The sequence below is a fragment of the Myotis nattereri genome (genome assembly GCF_964212035.1).
Source record: "Myotis nattereri genome assembly, chromosome: 2".
Classification (NCBI taxonomy): domain Eukaryota; kingdom Metazoa; phylum Chordata; class Mammalia; order Chiroptera; family Vespertilionidae; genus Myotis; species Myotis nattereri.
Genome location: NC_138076.1, coordinates 66,809,275 through 66,829,054, shown reverse-complemented (window position 1 = coordinate 66,829,054; position 19,780 = coordinate 66,809,275). Strand labels below are relative to the sequence as shown.

Below are 19,780 nucleotides of genomic sequence, written 5' to 3'. Positions count from 1 at the left end.
TTTAATTTCTATGCAACAGAGTATTATCAAGAGACAGATTTATCATTTCTTACATAACCAAATTTATTATGGTTTTAGTCCAATTTTTCAGTTGTCATATTTTTAAAAAATATAATTAACCCTTAAATTCTGATGCTCACCAGCTCAGTTCACAAGGTTTCTCTATGTCAGCACTAATACCATTGTGGACCAAATATTCTTCATTCTGGGAGCTGTCTGATGCATTTTCACATGTTTAGTAGCAGTTCTGGCTTCTTCCCAGAAATGCCAGAACACCCCTCTACCTCAGTTGTGACTCTCAAAAATGACTCCAGACATTTTTTAATGTTCTGTGTAGAAGACAAAATTGCCCCCAGTTGAGAACCACTGTGCTTAGAGAAAAACACTAGGATGAAACTTAGAAGGCTATCATATAAAAACTTCTTTTATCACTGGAAAGCTCAATAGACATATGTATATAACTTTGTTCACCTCTTCTTTCAGTTGCTCTTACTAAAAGATACATTTACATGTTAACTGTACCTGAGGGGGGAAATGTGGTAAATGCAACTAGAACTACCTGCTTAAAAGGGTTAACCTTGTTATATGAAATTTTTCTGTTGTGCAAGCAACTTCATGACTCTGTATATTAAAAAGAAAACAGGCCTAACATTTCGATGACTTTAAGGCTGAACAACTACAGTAAGAGAGAAGAAGAAGAATTATCTCCTGGGAACAACGTCGGAGAGTAAGGAGTGACACCAGAAGAGCCTGGATTGAGGAACCGAAAGGAGATTAGGTTGGAACCAGCATGGAGAAAGCAGCCAGTGAAAATCACCTGGTGGTGCCAGGCTCAAAGGATATTTTAACAATAGAGATTTTTAATAATGCTTGTTTTGTTGTGAGCTTAATTGTTCTCCTCTCAACTTACCCAGATTGTTTTCACATGTCTGCCAGTTGTTGGAGGAATTTAGTTGTAAGACTAAGTCTATTTGGCTTATAATTGGCCATGCACATAGAATGTGAGATAACTGAAAGCTAAAGGATTTCAGTGAAAGCAGGTCCTGTATAGACATGGCTGAGAGGAATTAAGTCTCTTATGAAGTTTGAGTCCTTGAACTACCACCGTATGTGGATGGGACGGCAACCAGTCAAACCTAGAGTGAGCTTTTCTGAAAGACTCCAGGGAACACACATGTAAATTATACATGGCAAAATGGATCACACAGTGTCTTGTTATTCTGTGGTATGTCATAAAACAAACTGAGTCTCAATAATGAACTAAATGATTATTTGTTTTTAGCTACCTGGGAAACTTGTGGGTAAAGCCTGCCTCCTAAACCCCTCAAAGGTTCTTACTTCCATTCTTCCTTCCTTCCCTTCTTTCCTACTTTTATTTTGTTCAACATAAATACCAACATAGTACAGTGTATCTTAAAAAACAAAGTACTTTGTAGGAGATAATTTTTTTTAGTCCTCACCTGAGGACACGCTTAGAGAGAAGAAGTTGGGGGTGGGGGAGAGGAAGAAAGAAAGAGAGAGAGACATTTATGTGAGAGAGAAACATCAATTGGTTGCCTTCCTTATGTTCCCTATAACAGGGTTTGTGCTATGACCGGGAATCAAACAACCAAACTTTCAGTGCACAGGACAACACTCAACCAACTGAGCCACTCTGGCCGGGCTGTAGGAGATAAGTTTTAACAACACACTATGTTTGATTTCATAAATGGAGACTCTATCAGACTCTATATTCTTTAAAAAAATGTTCATGTTTTTAAAATCAAATTAAAAGAATAATTTTCCTCAAATGATCATTGGATGATAAAGATGGGATAAATAAAATATAAGTAAGTTTTACCAAATAAAATGGAATGTGTATTATTACTTTACAGGTTTAGGATTTTTAAAAATTCAGGGATAAGTGTCAAGATGACATAAAGTTTTTTGACTGCTAGCATGTATCTGTCCATCCATTCCCCAGACAAAAGAAGAAATAGCCTAGCCATCAGTCAGAATGCACAGAATATTTTTGACTAATTTGGCCCTTGTTTGTGTGTGTTTTTACAGAACTTATGGAAAACAATATTTTACTCTCTTTGTACATACCTTGGCACTTGGAACAAATGGAGATATGTATATGATTTCTGCTAAATCTTCAAATTTTCTTACCTGTATTACCCAATGCCTCTATCCTGGAGTTGGTTTGTATTAAAACTTCCAGTTATTTCACTTTTAAATGTTATTGTTCTTTTCAGCACTCAGTATATTTCTGGTTTGATTTTTAATTTACCATTAATTCTCTGTTCTCAAATGTTTGTCTGATAAAGTCTCCTAATGCCCCTGGAGAGAGTATATTATAAGGTTAGATTGTGAGATGTCTGAGTCTTCTGTCAATGTTGGTTGGAGAAGAGCTTCTCATATTCCTTAAGAGAGGAAACTAATATCACATTGCACATCAATAACATTTTTTTCCCTCTAAGAGATTGGCCAACAGCCAGTGAAACACTCAGTGGAGTTTTCTATTGACAGTCCTGTGGCTTGCAGAAGGGTATCTTTCCTATATTTGAAGCAATAGGATTCTATTGTGAAGAGGGGTAAATCTCCTATAGACTAATACATAGAAAGATGTTACTTTTTTCAGTATTGAAGAGATGAGGTCATGGTTTTTACATCTTAGGCAAGAAGAAAGAATTTAGTGCAGATTGGGATTGCTATTGATTATATAGTTCCATATTATTTATTAACTGAGATTGTTTTCAAAAGATATTTTATTATAGCTGTTTGATTAATTTTTATAATTTAGATAATGTATTAAGTAATATCACCCATTTGGAAAGAGTGGGGTCATCTGGAATGATGCTTCAATGTTTCTAATTATTTGACATTTCCTCAAGCCTCTTTGCTTTTGAACATGCTTTTTTTTACTACCTGTATTGTTCTTGTTCTTTCAACAATACAAAAACTTATTCCTTAAGGCCTACTACAAACTATACTTTTAGAATTCAGTGTAAAAGTGATAAAATATATTAATGTGCTCAAGAAAAAGTAATCTATATATATATATATATGCCTATATATATATATATATATATATATATATATATATATATATATACTATCTAATAAAAGAGAAACATGGTAATTAGCGTACAACCACTACCCTTCCCATTGGCTAATCAGGGCTGTATGCAAATTAACTGCCAGCCAAGATGGTGGCCAGCAGCCAGGCAGCTGGAAGTGAACATGAGGCCTGCTTGCTTCAGTCACGGAGGACTCCAACGTTCCCCGCCTGCATTGCCAGCCTCTGAGCTTGCAGTTTAAGAAACATTGTAACAAATATAGAAGCTAAACAAAACCTCAGATACCTGCTTTCAGCCAGCCAGGATCTCAGAGCTGGAGTTATACATTTTTTCGATTATAGAATGCAAACAAACCAGATACCTGCTTTCAGCAGCAGAGGCCTCAGAGCTGGAGCCAGAGCTAAACCTGGCCCAGAATTAAAAAAAGAAAAAAAGAAAAAAAGGAGCGGTAGGGAGCTTCAGTCACCCGCCAGCCTGAAAACAGCCCTCAGCCACTCATCCAGACTGGCCAGGCACCCCAGTGGGGACCCCCACCCTGAAGGGTGTGTGACCAGCTGCAAACAGCCATCATCCCCTCACCCAGGCTGGCCAGGCACCCCAGTGGGGACCCCCACTCTGATCCAGGACACCCTTCAGGGCAAACCAGCCAGCCCCACCCATGCACCAGGCCTCTATCGTATACAGTAAAAGGGTAATATGCCTCCCAGCACCGGGATCAGCGGAGCTGAGAGGCCTCCCAGGACCGGGATCAGCGTGACAGGGGGCAGCGCCCAAACCCCCTGATCGCCCTGCAGCTCTGTGTGTGACGGGGGCGGGGCCACAACCTCCCTATCCGCCCTGCTCTGTTCGTGACAGGGGAAGGGGCCCCAACCCCCTGATCAGCCCTGCTCTGTGCCTGCTAGGGGGGAGCTCCCCAACCCCCTGATCATCCTGTGGCTCTGTGTGTGACAGGGTGTGGCGCCCCCCCGCCCCCACACACACGGGCCCTGCTCTGTGTGTGATGGGGTAGAGCCATAACCTCCCCATCAGCCCTGCCCTGAGTGTGACAGTGGCGGTGCCTCAACCCCCTGATCAGCCCTCCTCTGTGTGTGACAGTGGCGGCACCCAAACCCCCTGATTGGCCCTGCTCTTTGGGTTATAGAGGGTGGAGCCCCAAACCCCTGATCCGCCCTGCCCTGAGTGTGACAGGGGGCGGTGCTCCAACTCCCCTGATGGGCCCTGCTCTGTGCATGACAGGGGGGAGCTCCCCAACCCCCTGATTGACTCTGCTCTGTGCCTGACAGGGTACAGAGCCCCAACCCTCCTGATGGGCCCTGCTCTCTGCGTGACGGGGCAGCGCCCCAACCCCCTGATTGGCCCTGCTCTGTGCATGACAGGGTACAGAGCCCTAACCCCCTGATTGGCCCTGCTCTGTGCAAGAGGAGGTGGCGCTGCAACCTCCCATCGACCCTGCCTTGAGTGTGACAGGGGGCGGTGCCCCAACCCCACAATGGGCCCTACCTTGAACGTGGCTGAGGGTGGCATCGCAACCTCCCAATCTGCCCTGCTCTGTGCATGACAGGGGAAGGCGCCCCAACTCCCCAATCGGACCTGCTCTGAGCCCGACCAGGGGCTGCACCTAGGGATTGGGCCTGCCCTCTGCCACCCGGGAGCAGGCCTAAGCCAGCAGGTCGTTATCTCCTGAGGGGTCCCAGACTGCGAGAGGGCACAGGCCGGGCTGAGGAACCCCACCTCCCCCCCGAGTGCACAAATTTTTGTGCACCTTGTCTCTAATATATATATATATGGCTAAGTGACTGGCCAACAGGCTGACTGGCCAGTAGCTATGATGCACACTGACCATCAGGGGGAAGACGCTCAATGCAGGAGCTACTGAGTGACAGCAACTTTGCAGAGTGCCCTCTCGCACTCGGGGACCCCTCGGGGGATGTTGGACTGCCGGCTTCTGGCCCAATCCCCCCAGGCCAGGCTGATGGACCCTACCTGCCAGAGGACCCCGCTCACTCTGCAGACACTCTTCAAGCCCTGGTGCCGCCTCATGTGAGACCGGCCAAGGAGGGACCGAGGAAGGTTGGCTCCAAGGCATGCTTGGCCCATCTCCCCTAGTCCTGCCCCGCCAGCCACCTTCTAATTAATTTCCTTTCAAAGTGCATGAATCCGTGCACCAGGCCTCTAGTGTTTAATAATTAAATAAGTAGAAATTTGAGAAAAAGACATTTATATAAAAGTGTTTCATACTGAATTACAAACAATTAGATAGAAAGAAGGCAGGCAAGGTGCTGTTTCCTTGTACAAAATTAATCACTGAAGTTTATTATTTTATTTTTTGTATTTACACTTGGGAGAAAATTCAGTAAGCATTAAGGTTATCTCTGAAGAAGAAATATACAGGTGAGAATCAGGATCACTTAAGACACTAAACCTACTGTTCATAAAGTAACAGCCTGATAATACGAAAATGTGAATGTTCTGGTGTGATCCATTCACAGAATTCTGTAGAGGCGAGGGGCCTGGTGGTAGAATTTAAACCTTCACTATCCTTTCAGAAAGAAAATGAGTCAATATGTAGAAGGAATAAAAGAGGAAACAAAAGAGGGAATGTACACATTGTTTTATACACATTTGTTAATTCAGGCAGAAATGTTTGAGACATTTGGGGCCCACAGATCTTCTTTACCTGACTTCAGCCAGTATGATTTAAAAAAAAAAAAGCATATTCTTGCATACCATATGGCATGCTTGTTCTTCTAATTAGTCAACATTGCTGTATGGGGAATACATAGAATGGAGAGAACTGGAGACTCACCACCCTGGTGTCCTGTATAAATCACTTGTTGGATCCACAAGGCTGTCAGAACTTGTACAAGAGGATTGGGCTGGTCCAGAGACAGCAGAGAATGAGGAGGAGCATCACAGACTGCTCTTCCCAACCAATTAAAACAGATTGTTTATGCTCTGCAGCAACTACGAAGTCAGAGTAAATCTGTCACTTGCTTAATCAATTTAAAGAAGTTATCTCAATTCCTTTTAAATACTACAGTAAACAACAGAAATTGAAGACTTATTTTAAAGTAAGAATCCCTCCACTGAACAGTAAGCTCTTATAGGGAGAGGGGGCTGTGGGAGGAGGAAGGATTGAGGAAAAAAAAAGATAAAGAACTCATGGACATGAACAATCAAATGCTCATTATGGTTTTCTCTTAAGCAAATGAATAAATAAATAAGGATTATTTTTATATAAAGAAAACAGGAGTCTCTAGAATCTTCATTTATGTGACTTTTTGACTTTTAAAATATGGATAACACATCAGCCGGTCCATCAGCTTAACCATCAGCTTAACCACCAGCTTCTGGTTAATGTCATTTCAGAAAGGTTCCCCGCTTCTATTGTGAGAGTGAATAAAAGTCATCACACTATGCAGAAACGTAAAAAGGCTGTGAGCTTCACTGAATCTATTTCGTGGAAGGACATTAGAGATCATCTGTCCCACTTCTTCATTTTATGTGTGAGTAAAAGCTCAGAGAAGTTACAACTATGTGTTCAAAAGAAACAAACACAACCAGGTATTGTAATTTCATACTTTCGTTCTCTTCCTTAGGAAAAGACTCTTTCCAGCCCCTAACCAGTCCCATCTTTATCCTCACAGGTGAAGTCTTATTCCTGAAGGAAGTCGGGGCTGAAATGCAATATTTTCTCATGGGCATATTACAGTAAGGACCCTTCGTGACTTTGTTTCAAGTAAGTTCTGAAAAACATTTAAGAAACCACGTATATAAAATACATTCTTAATGTTAGCACTTTCAATTATATTAAGGGGATGTGGTGTATTAGCTGAGCACTTTATCACATTTATTCAACTGATAGTGTGAATATATAGTTATAATAACCAAAACTGAATGTTAAAATCATTCAAAGGAATATGGAGAAGTGGTTTGAAAATGTAATGCTCTGTGAGTGGAGACTAGCATGGTGGTGGGTAGTGATTAAAGCTCAGATTCCACCACTGTCTCTATTTCAACCTTCTCTCAGCGGTTAAGTGCTCCTTTTCTCTGTCTAGACACATTTAAAAAGGAGTTTCAATTGCTCCAAGGTCACTTTCAGACTTCTGCATATTGAAAGCATTTTGTTCATGACAATATGATTTTGGAATTTATGTTTATTTTTCTCAAAATTATTTTTTATACCTCATGTTAGATAATTGACAGAAAAAATGCAATCCTTCTTTTTTGTGCAATTTGCAATATTTTTTCTCCTCCATGACTATTTTTGCATTATTACAGCAGATTAATTATACTTTTCACAGCAATATCTAATTTTGATTAGTAAATGGATAAAAAGGGAAGGTTAAAAATAATGGAACCCCTTTTTATAAATCTCTGTGTATCAAACACAAATGATATCTGAGTTTTTATACTTCTCACTTATAAGGCATTCACTTCAAATTATAATGTGGAAAACTTTATAATACTCTCATTCAGTATACCTCTGAACACTTTTAATAGATTAAGAACACTTTTGTTCAAAAATGTGTATTTTTAAATGCAATTTTTAATGCCTATTTTATACTGGTGCTTAGATTAGACACAGTAAAAAACTAGTTTAAACTCTTGGTAAATTCTACATCAGAATCTCAAAATAGTACATGTGCAACATGAGAATATTATATGCATATTCAATATGAGAATTTTACTTTATTCTAATATATTAAATAACAGTCTACATAATAACATTAAAATCTAGAATTTAAATAAAACTACAAAGACTACACAAAAATATTTCTAGCCCACAAAGGAAGTAACTCACATGTGGTTTATCAGGGTTAGTACTTAAGACTAAGTGACATTTGTTTTTCTCACATTTGAATCTCAAAATAAAGTATTGATTATATATTTTTTAATTTTTACTTAATGGAAAAACTTCGTAAAATAAAAAAAATACATAGTATGCAGGAGCCTCCATGTTTGCATTGCTTTTAGTCCCTTCCCTTAATGAAATTATATGTGATTGTACTCCATCACAATACCGGAGTAAGATTCCAAGACCCTGAATGGATGCCTGAAACCACAAATAGTACCAAACCCCATATATACTATGTGTTTTTTTTCATACATACATACCTTCTCAGTTAAAAGAGGCACTTTGCAGCTTCTCTTCATATATCCAAATTGCATTTGGGGTGGGGGGGGCATTTTTGAGTAAAATAAGAATTACTTGAGGACAAGCACTGTGACAGTTGATCTAATAACTAAGATAGCTACTAAGTGACTAAACGGTCAGGCAGTGTGTACAGTGTGGATACACTGGATAAAGGAAAGCCTCATGTCCAGATGGGACAAAGCTACACGGCATGAGATTTCATTACATTACTCCAACTGCAAGCAATTTCAGGCTCATGAATTGTTTGTTTCTGATTTTCCACTTAATATTTTGACTGTGGGTAACTGAAATGACATAAAGCAAAACCATGAATATGGGGGACAACTGTATTGTCCTGTACAAATTCTGCTTTCAAAATAGCAACATTATACTGAAGTAAGAATTCCTTTTTATTGTAGATCCTAATCAGTTATATGTATGTTTAAAACAAAAGGTTTTCCCAACTTAATCTTTTCAAAAGGATTTAATGCTGAAAATAAAATTTTGAACTATTATTGTTAGATATAAAACAAGCTGACGTATAAATAGCTAAAATTATTTTAATGTTTTTAGATTGATAGATGGAGTATTGAGGTGAGAGCTTAGAAACCAATGTTCCACTCCTATTACAATCACTTGCCATTTGTGTCATATTGGATAAATTGCTTCACCTATAACTGACTCTCATTTTTTTCATGAATAGATGGAATTGAACTAAGTGCTTTACATTTCTTCATTTAAGTTTGAAATTATCTAACTACTCGAGGTCCAGTGCACAAAACTTTGTGCCCGCTGTCCACTTGCCAGCGGGGAGCAGGCCTAAGCTGCAGTCGGACATCCTTAGCGCTGCTGAGGAGGCGGGAGAGGCTCCCGCCACCACCGCTGTACTGGCAGCCATCAGCCTGGCTTGTGGTTGAACAGAGCTCCCCCTATGGGAGCGCTGACCACCAGCGGGCAGCTCCTCCATTGAGCGTCTTCCCCCTCGTGGTCAGTGTGTGTCATAGTGACCAGTTGTCATTCCCAGTTGTTCTGCTGTTAGGGTCAATTTGCATATTACCCTTTTATTATATAGGATGGCAAGTTTTCAAATATGCAAGGAAAAATTGAACTCCATTTAGCCATGGATGACCACATAACCTGTTTGCTATGTAGGATTTTAATAACAATTATTTGCATAGCATTTTCTGTGATATGTATGAACTGTGATTTGAATAAAGAATGATTTTTAAAAACGAAAATTAGTAAACTCACCACAGCTTTTAAAATCTTATTCTTTTTGTATGATTATTAAATGCTATTATCATTTTAAATATTTTAAATATAAGAAAAAACAATATCCAGAAAGTTAAGATCACTTTTAATCCAATGACCCAAATTGGGTATTTTTCTACCACATGTTTATTTAGCAAATGATTATTGTGTATTCTACTGATTTTTAAAAATATTTTCTTTATACCTTTGAAACCCTATTTCTTTTCTTATTTTTTATATGTATATTTACTTTTCAAATACTAAGGACATTGTACCTATATTTTATATTTGTTATAACTTTTCTTAGTTTGACAATTTAAACACGTATTATCTATACTAATAAAAGCCTAGGTTGTCCTCGCCCCTTCGCTTGATGCCCTCACCTCATCACAAGATGGCCACCACAAGATGGCTGGCAGGGGAGGGCAGTTGGGGACAACTGGCCCTGCAGGGGAGGGTACTTGGGGGCGAGATCAGGCCAGCAGGGGTGGCAGTTGGGGGTGAGCAGGCCATTTTATTATTTTACAACCCTGTTTTAATTGTTGTAACTCTACAGCATTTTGTGGTATTTTAAAGAAAATCTACCCTAATCTCATTGCACTTACTTATTAAAGATTTTGCAATTCCATACCACTAAATATCTTTCTATATGTTTTTTACATCTTAAAAATCCTTTAGATTATTATTATTTTAAATAGTTTATTCTTAAAAACTTAATCCAATATGAAAAGATGTATGTTAGTACATATGGTTTTTATAATCACAGAGTCATGTTTTAGTCATATTTTTCTTAAAAAAAAGAGAATGGGAATATATTAATACTAGGGGCCCGGTGCACGAAATTCGTGCACTGGGTGTGAAGGGGGGGGGGAGAGTGTCCCTCAGCCCAGCCTGCCCCCCTCACATACTGGGAGCCCTCAGGCATTGACCCCCATCACCCTCCGATCGCCTGATCGGCCCCATGCCCAGGCCTGACGCCTCCGCCAGAGGTGTCAGGCTTGGACAGGGGACCCCCATCTCCCCCCGATCACTGGCTCTGGCCCCCGCCCAGGCCTGAGGCCTCTGGCCCAGGAATCATGCCTGGGCAGGGGACCCCCATCTCCCTCTGATCGCTTGCTCCACCCCCCGCCCAAGCCTGACACCTCTGACCCAGGCTTCAGGCCTGGGCAAGGGGACCATCATATCCCCCCAATCCCTGGCTCCGCCTCCCACCCAGGCCTGATGCCTCAGCCAGAGGAGTTGACCCTCATCACCCTCCGATCACCAATCACCGGATCGGCCCCTTGCCCAGGCCTGAGGCCTCCAGCAGAGGTGTCATCCTGGGCAGGGGACCCCCAGCTCCCCGCGGTTGCAGGCTCCGCCCCTGCCCAGGCCTAACGCCTCTGGCCTAGGCGTCCGGCCCAGGCAGCGGGGACCTGCAGTGGCAGCGGGGGGCGCCGCGATTGTGGGCTTCGCTTTAGGCCCAGGCAAGGGACCCCTAGCTCCTGGGACTGCCAGCTTCGACCGTGCCCAGCTCCCATCGCTGGCTCCACCCCTAGTTCCTGCTGTCACTGGCCAGGGCGGCAAAGGCGCCTGATTCTCTGATCATGGCCGGGGGTAGGGCAAAGGCGGCCCTTGGGTTTCTGATCACTGTCAGTGGCAGGGGGCTTCTTCCTGCTTTTTCCCTTTCGCCTCCCTGCATTGTGCCTACATATGCAAATTAGCCGCCATCTTGTTGGCAGTTAACTGCCAATCTTAGTTGGCAGTTAACTGCCAATCTTAGTTGGCAGTTAATTTGCATATAGCCCTGATTAGCCAATGAAAAAGGTATCGCCGTACGCCAATTACCATTTTTCTCTTTTATTAGTGTAGATCATATAAATGTAAGAGTATATGATATAGTCATTTCAGGTTCTCCCAGCTATAATATTTAGCAAACCTTTTGGTGATGCTGATGATTTTTTTATATTATACAAAACTTGGACAAATAAATAAATATTGGCAGTGGAATTTTAGCATATTCTTAACTGATAAAAACACTATAAAACATTTTTCATAATTTATACTTCTGGAATGATCTATATAAATTTTCTGTCTAAAAATTCCAGCCACATCTCCCATGCAACATTATTCAATTACTTTCACCAATGCTAAAAATTTTCCTGAAGAAATTAATGCTGAAATGCCTCTATTTGTAAATGTAAAAGCCTTTTAATACTGAACATTTCCTCAAATCAATATAACTATACATATAATATTTTATGAAATAATCATAAACATTTAAACACATAATTTTGGATAGATTCTCAAAAATAATATTTAAAATATATACCGAATAACTTTTCAGAATAATATTCAATGTAATCATCTTATATAGTATCATTATATTTCTGGTGCTTTATACTTTATAGAATATGTGTGTGTGTGTGTGTGTATATATATATATATATATATATATATATATATATATATATATATATATATATGGCCTGATGCAAAATTCATGCACAGGGTGGTGTCCCTCAGCCCAGCCTGCGCCCTCTCACAATCTGGGGCCCCTCAGGAGATGTCTGACTGGTGGTTTAGACCTGATTGGGCCTAAACAGGCAGCTGTACATCCCTCTCCCAATCCAGGACTCCTCGCTCCTAACTTCCCTGCTCACTCCTTATTACTCTCCTGCTGGCTCTTAATCACCTGCCTGCTCACTCCTTACCGCCCACCTGCTTGCTCCTTACTTCTTGGCTCACCGCTCCTTAGCACTGCTGCTAAGGTGGGAGAGGCTCCCGCCACTGCTGCTGTGTCTTGCCAGCCCTGAACCCGGCTTCTGGCTGAGCAGTGCTCCCACTGTGAGAGTGCACTGACCACCAGAGGTCAGCTCCTGTGTTGAGCATCTGTCCCCTGGTGGTCAGTGCACGTCATAGCGACCGGTCATTCTGGTCCTTCCACCATAAATGTCGCTGGAATTTTATATATGTAGATGATGAGGAATGTATTTATCTTAACAAATATAAGTATAGGTAAAATATATTAGTTTAATCTGCACTAAAGAAAACTCTAATGAGATATATTCACCATAAGCACTCCATGCTGACTTTAAAAGTGTTTGAAAATAAATAATGCTTATCATCCTGTTATGAAATACATATATTTTTATACTGGCCACAACTCCCTAAATCATATACCCTCTAAAGGAAGAACAATATCACTTTAAGGGTTACTTAGTCTCTCTGAGGTAGAAAGAATCTATAGTCCAAAACCATAAATGATCTAGCTGTTTAAAGAGCATGCCCAATGTGCTCCAAAGAAATCCTACCTGTTATGAAGTGTCTGGACTTCTCTGAAATAAAATATAGTGGTTAGTCCAAGAATAGAGAAGCTCAAGTTTCTTTTAAAGATTCTTAAGCATGCTCCTCAAGAGGGTGGATTTTAAAGGGATGTATTCCTTCTCTACTCTCAGCATGACCTCAGAGACAGTTAAACTGCTTTAAAGTTTTAACTTTGTTAAATAGGCTTAGAAGTCGAAAACAGTCCAACAGGAGGCCTGGAAGTGGGAGAGCCAGTATAATATTTTTAGGGTTGGGCCAACTTTGAAGTATAACATGAATGGTAATAAGAGTGTAATAAAATCTAATATCAAAGGATCTATCTACAGATCAGGAAAAATTTATATAAACTTAAAAGATTTTGATTATTAAGGAAAGTTGTACATTTCATTATAATATTTTGTTACCACCAAACCAAATAATCAGCTACAATAATTTACCACTATTATTTGAATAAATGTAGTATCATTTTTATGAAGAAAGATAATATTGGCTACTTAAGATATAGCTTAGACTGTCCTCTAAAATGGTATTGGGATATATATAGCTAAAGTTTAGAATATTTTAAGGTGTTGTGGTTTTAAAATCAAGTTATTAGCTTAACATATATGTAGATAAGGTCATATTGATCCCATGAGAACCAGAATTTTACTTTCCATAATGTTTGGGGGTGTCCATGAAGTGGCATTAACGATATTCTTTTTTTTTTCTAATATATTTTATTGATTTTTTTACAGAGAGTAGGGGAGAGGGATAGAGTTAGAAACATCGATGAGAGAGAAACATCAATCAGCTGTCTCCTGCACACTCCCAACTGGGGTTGTGCCCACAACCAAGGTACATGCCCTTGACCAGAATCAAACCTGGGACCCTTCAGTCCGCAGACCGAGGCTCTATCCACTGAGTCAAACCAGTAGGCATTAACAATATTCTTTTTTTTTTTTAGACCCACAATCACACACAGATACTTTATTAGTTTCCTCTACATGAGCTAGTAACATCAATCTTTTAACAGAAACCTCAGGTCATTTGAGAGGCCAAATAGATCCAAGAAAATAATATGAAAATTAAATACTTAATCAAAAGGCAGTACAAAAGCACCTAGAACCTTCTACCACAGTGATAGTGGGCTAAGATTAAGCTACAGCAAAATAATCTCATGTAAATGTTAAAGAATACACAGCAAAAAGTGAGGTTTGCTTTCCAGAAGACTATGGTACAATGATCATTTGGGCCCAAGAAGGTATTTAGCCAGGGAAAGTTCAAGATGGTTGAAGGTCAAACCAAATGGAGAAGGAACAGGTATAAAAGAGACTAAGTGACAGTATCCTAGCAGAGGTTGAGGGATCAGGCTCTTTTCCTCCCAAGAAGCATCTGCTGCACTGTGTGCTGCCTTCCTTCCCTCAGGCTCCTACCTGAGAGCTGCCTGCCTTACAGGGAATCAGCAACCAGAGCTGGATTCTGGGATGCCTAGGGCTCTTGTAATTTAGTATAGACCTTAGAGAACTTGTCTCATGTTAAGGGGGGTTGGGAGTTAGTTTGGTTTTGTTCTTTTTATTTTGTTTATTTTTGGGTTGGCTCTGTTGCTAGTAGGAATCCCAGAAACATTCACGTGAAAAGTAGTCTGAGCTTCCCCAAACACTTTCAAGCACCCCCACACAACACCCTTCAAAGCCTGAAATCTTGCAGAAGCTGAGTGATAGATAAAGCTGCAAGGCCCACAAAATCAAAGAAGCCAGAACGAGACAATGCAGGTAGGAAACCTGAATAGTCTCAATCTGTCTTTCCCTAATTGTGGAGAAAAGTTAATATACCTGAAATGGGATGTAGAAAGCTACTGGAGCAAGCTGGGGCTTCTGCTGAATTTTTCATCGAACACCAAGGGAAAACAAGGGAAGGGGTTCACTTTATTGTTTAAAAGCCTCAGAAGTTATTCTATTACAAAGGGACATGGCTGAACAGGTAGGAAACAGATTCCCCATTGTGAGTTCTCCTGATGGCTTCTGCAAGAATCATGGAGATGTCGATCACCTGTATTTTGGAGCAATGCTTCATGTTATCCTCCTGAGGTATGGTATTGGTGACCACTATTGCTTCGAAGCATGCATTATTAATGCGAGAAATGGCGGGGCCAGAAAAGATTCCGTGAGTCAAGATAGCATAAACTCTGGTGGCTCCAGCTGAAAGAAGTTTGTCAGCTGCATGGCAGATGGTGCCACAAGTGTCAGCCATGTCATCCACTAGAATGGCCACCCGATCCTTCACGTCTCCTACCAGCACCATGCGGTCCACTTCATTGGCCTTCTTTCGTTCTTTATGAATCAAGGCAAAGTCAACATTCAACTGGTCTGCAATGGAGGTCACTCTCTTAGCTCCCCCGGCATCGGGTGAGACAATAGTGCAGTCCCTCCACTCAGATATATTCTCCCTTATCCACTTCAGGACAGCTGGTTCTGCATACAAATTGTCCACAGGGATATCAAAAAAGCCCTGAATTTGAGAAGCATGAAGGTCCATGGTAATAATATGATCTGCACCTGCTACGGAGAGCATGTTTGCAACAAGCTTGGCTGAGATCGGAGCCCGGCTCTTATCCTTCTTATCCTGCCGGGCATACGGGAAGCATGGGATGACTGCAGCAACCCGGCTGGCGGAAGCAATCTTACAGGCACTGATCATGATCAAAAGCTCCATTAGGTTGTCATTAACTTCACCACAGCCACTCTGAACTATGTAGACATCCTCTCCACGGACACTTTCGCCAATTTCAACACAGGTCTCCTGGTTGCTGAATTTCTTAGTCCCCACCTTGCCTAGCTCCAGGCCCAGGCGGTCAGCAATTTTCTGGGACAAGTCCTGGTGGGAGCTGCCGCTGAAGATTTTGATATTCGGCATCTTGGCCAACGACCCCAGGCACTCTTTGCTCAGCGGTCACTGCTGCTGCAAGTCCTGAACCAAAGTCAGCCCACAGACCCGGTAGTAAACGCATTGCTACTCCGCCATCTTACGTTCCCGCCTGGCGCGCGGCTCTAAATTCGCATTAACAGTATTCTTAATTCAGTTGTCATTTGTAGTCAGTTGAAGTATTTCCTACAGAGTTTTAACACTGTGAAAATAGAGATGAGAAATTTAATAATGGACAAAACCATTTTCAGTTGATAAGATAAAAAAATAAATATATCCTTTTAGAAAAGCAAGATAGTTAATTGATTGAACCTATTCATTTTTTACTTATTTAAGAAATTAAAGCCCTAGAGGGCCTAGGCAGGCACCCTCAGGAGCAAGCCCATGTCCTCTCTTCTCGAGCATGAACTTTCTCCTGAGCACTAGGGATCCCCATAAGACTTACAAATGGGGGAGCAGCACACCTCCTCCAGGGCCTACCCCTGAACATGTCTCCAAGGCCCCCTTAGCTCACTTCTTTCCCAGAAGGTTTGTAGGGAGACAAAGCAGCCACCACTGCTCTCTCCTGTTGCTTCTTCTACCCTAAGTCCTTCCTTTGTTTCACTATCCCCAGCTTTAGTAAACATGCTCTCAAAATATTAAACAACGTACCTGATTTTCAGTCAGCAGCTACATAAAGCTAAACCACAATTGCTATTTATGTCTTCTAATTTGATCTCTTATTTTTAACTTTGGGAATTATGTGACAACACATGTTCCTCTTACCTTTCTTATGATTAAGTAAAATTAAACTTCCAAGTAAATTTATATAAAAACTGTTAAGAATTTTATCTTCTTAGATAATGGATATGTGGATTTTAAATGGTGAATCCTGGCATCCTGTTAAATCCTACCTCATTGATTTTCAGTAAATTTCCTCAGCCTAATAATATTTTTAATCCTGTACATTTATACCTCACAGATATGTATCATCCACCAACTAAACAAATATGCGTTTTGATCTTTACCCAAATCATTAAAGAAAATAGAGAACAAGATATACAGCTCATAGTACAATTTCAGAAACACACCTTCAGTAGCTCCCTTTTACATCCTTTGCTTATTTTCATTCAACTATTAATTGTCAAATACTTATGAGGAAGTAGTTATAGCCTGTTCTCATTATTTATCATACTTATGTTCTAGAAAGTCATGGCAGACACTGAATTAGCAAATACTGACTGGTTCATTGCTCTGAGAAAAAAATGCGAGATTAGTTTTCTGCGAACTTCTGGTCACAATATTTCCATTGACCAATGAATGCATAACTTTGTTTTATAAGTGCTTCTGTTTAAAGACACCTTGTTTAATATCTATTGTTCATTCAGTAGCATTAAAGTCACAAGAACAACACTATAACTCATGCTTGAAGGAGATTATCTAACACAGGTATTTTCTCAAAAAGGAACATCACAGGCTGCTTCTACTTAGGGAACCTAGGCAGCACTCACTTGGAAACTATTTTAAACAGAAAAATACCACCAAGAAAAAGCACAATCGTGTGACACTATAGGCTGTGAAAAGACACTAATTTACAGTATGAGAACTTAATCAAGAAGACAAACATGACCATGCTGATCTCATATGAGAATCTGTGCATTGGGAGGCTCCAGTTTTTTATAGCTCTATACATGCAAATGCTTATGAATGACCTGAAAGTAGTATTGATTTTGGAGTTAAAATAACTGTTAGCAAGTAGGTGAATTCAAAAATACAAAACATGCAAGTAGAGGAGCAATTGCATGTGTGAGGCACCGCCCTTAATGCTTCTGAGCGAAGTCAAATAAGACCTCTTATACTCCTGCACTGAGCTTTAATCTTTGAGTATATTGGAAGCTTCAATTGTCACAAGTGTCTTTGTAACTTACTCCCTTCACTCTTTGCACAGACCTTCATTAGTAAAGGGGTATGTTACTTTATTTTTTTGGTGGGGGGATAGCAGAGATCAATGAATAGGATGTGGTTCCTGTCCCCACCGAGATCCCAGTGAGGGATCGCACTGGGACATGAGCCAGTGAGAATACTACCAGTGTGATGCTCTGAATCAGAAAGCTCAGGTTGCAACTGGCACTCATGGAAAATACACCATGTGCTGATTGTTTACAGATTAATAATGTCTTGGTAGAGAAGACCTTAAATCTGAAACTTGAAGAAATAAGAATTAAAAACCTCCAAGTAGACATTGAGGGGCACAATAAAGAAAATGAAAATAGACATCCAAAAGTTTGAAGGTAAGAGACAGACATGGAAAGTAGTACAGCAATTAGCAGTGGGAAGTGACAGAAGTTAACATGTGGGATTATTGTGAAGGGGGAAATTGATAAAGGAGAAGCAGTGTAATCAGTAGCCAGATGAAAATCTTTAACATCAGTTAGCTTTCCAAGGGCAATCAAAATAGGAAATAAAAATGGCAGGACTAGAATTAGTATTTATGATGACAGTTTTGCTCCCGATTTGAGATTCATTGAGGATGCCTGGGGGAGCAAGTAAAGAGGGAGATAAGGTCCTGGTAGGCCTGGAGGTCTGTAAGAGGCTTTTCAGTAATCCTAGTGAGAGATGATATGACATGGTCTGAGGAAGGGGAGGAACAGTGAAATATAAGACCATTGGATCAATTTAAAAAGTATATAAGAGTTGAAGTCATCTGGATTTGGTGATTGATTGGATGTGGGTAGTGGTTGTTGTGAAAGGCATTCCACCTTGGGTGCAGCGGTTTGTGTGTGCAGAAAACAACCATTATCAATGAAATAACATCCCTCCCTACCCACCAGACAAAGAGTAGGCTTGCTTTCCACTCCCTGTGAAACTCAATTTTCCTCTATTTTCACACAATCCACTGAATATGCAGGTATCCACCTAGACTGATATACACTGCCCCATGGAAATTGGAGGGTCATGGAAAATTGGTATGAACCAGAATTCTGGCAGCAGTGGCTGCTGCTTCTTCTTCTTCTTCTTCTTCTTCTTCTTCTTCTTCTTCTTCTTCTTCTTCTTCTTCTTCTTCTTCCTCCCCCTCCCTTCTCTCCCCTCCCCCTTTCCTCCTCCTCCTCCTCCTCCTCCTCCTCCTCCTCCTCCTCCTCCTCCTCCTCCTCCTCCTCCTCCTCTCCTCCTCCTCCTCTCCTCCTCTTCCTTTTCTTAGTACAATTTGTTTATTTTTTAATTTATTTTTGTCTTGAGTAATAAAGTTCTTTTTTTCCTGACTCAAAATTCACATATCCCCTGACAATAGTTTGTTAGCTTGGAAATAAGGTAAATTCCAAGAACCCTTCACAATTCCTAACAGTGGTTAAATAAGAAGGTAAGAATCATTCTATGGTTTCTCATCTGTGTTACTCAAGATCACTGGGATAGGAGCCTTAAGGTGGAATGTGAGATTAAGTGAGCAGAAAACAAGATCTGTATTTGAAATGTTGACTTTGAAATGTCTGAAGCAACTTCATGAAGAGAAGCCCAAGCAAGTTTTACATGTAGACCTATGTTGACAAGGAGAAAGATAAAATATTAGGGATTTTTAGATTAGAATTTAATATATAAAAGAATATGAGATATCCCAGAGAAAATATCTAGACTGGTTAAAAACAAGTTATAAAACAAAATGCAAAACCATATACGCATTTAAGGGATGATTTGCAAAGAAACAGAAAATCAGGAAAATTTGAAGGTACAAGAAGCAGGCAATGGAATTGGTTAAAAAGAAAGTACTCTACAGTGTGAAATGATGCCAAACCATTAAATGAGCATTGAATTTAAAAATAATATGGCCATTGATAACTTTAGCATAAATACTTTTTATAGACTTGATGAAAGTAAAAATCTAATAGATATGTTATATAATAAATGGTTTGTAAGGAAGTAAAAACAACTAGTTAAAATGAAAGGCAAGAGATATGATGGTGGTTAAGAATATAGAAAGGGATCTATTTCTTAAAAGTGAAAAATATTTGAGCATATTTGGGTTTAGATGGGAAAAGATGCTAACATTTATTGAGAAATGTTTCTTTAAAATGGTAGATATTATTAGCTTTTTGACACTGTTTGCTATTATATAACAAAGGTATAAAATTGCAGATACTGCTCTAACCAG

At 40.3% G+C, this 19,780-nt stretch overlaps 1 protein-coding gene across 1 annotated transcript; it reads right to left on the bottom strand.

Annotated features, from left to right (window-relative positions):
- Positions 1-14,691: 14,691 nt before the first annotated feature.
- On the bottom strand, positions 14,692-15,648 carry LOC308513249 (ribose-phosphate pyrophosphokinase 1-like; the record flags this gene model as incomplete). Its single annotated transcript, XM_081083154.1, has 1 exon — positions 14,692-15,648. The coding sequence occupies one exon, from the start codon at positions 15,646-15,648 to the stop codon at positions 14,692-14,694; it is 957 nt and encodes a 318-aa protein (XP_080939280.1).
- Between the last annotated feature and the right edge of the window lie 4,132 nt (positions 15,649-19,780).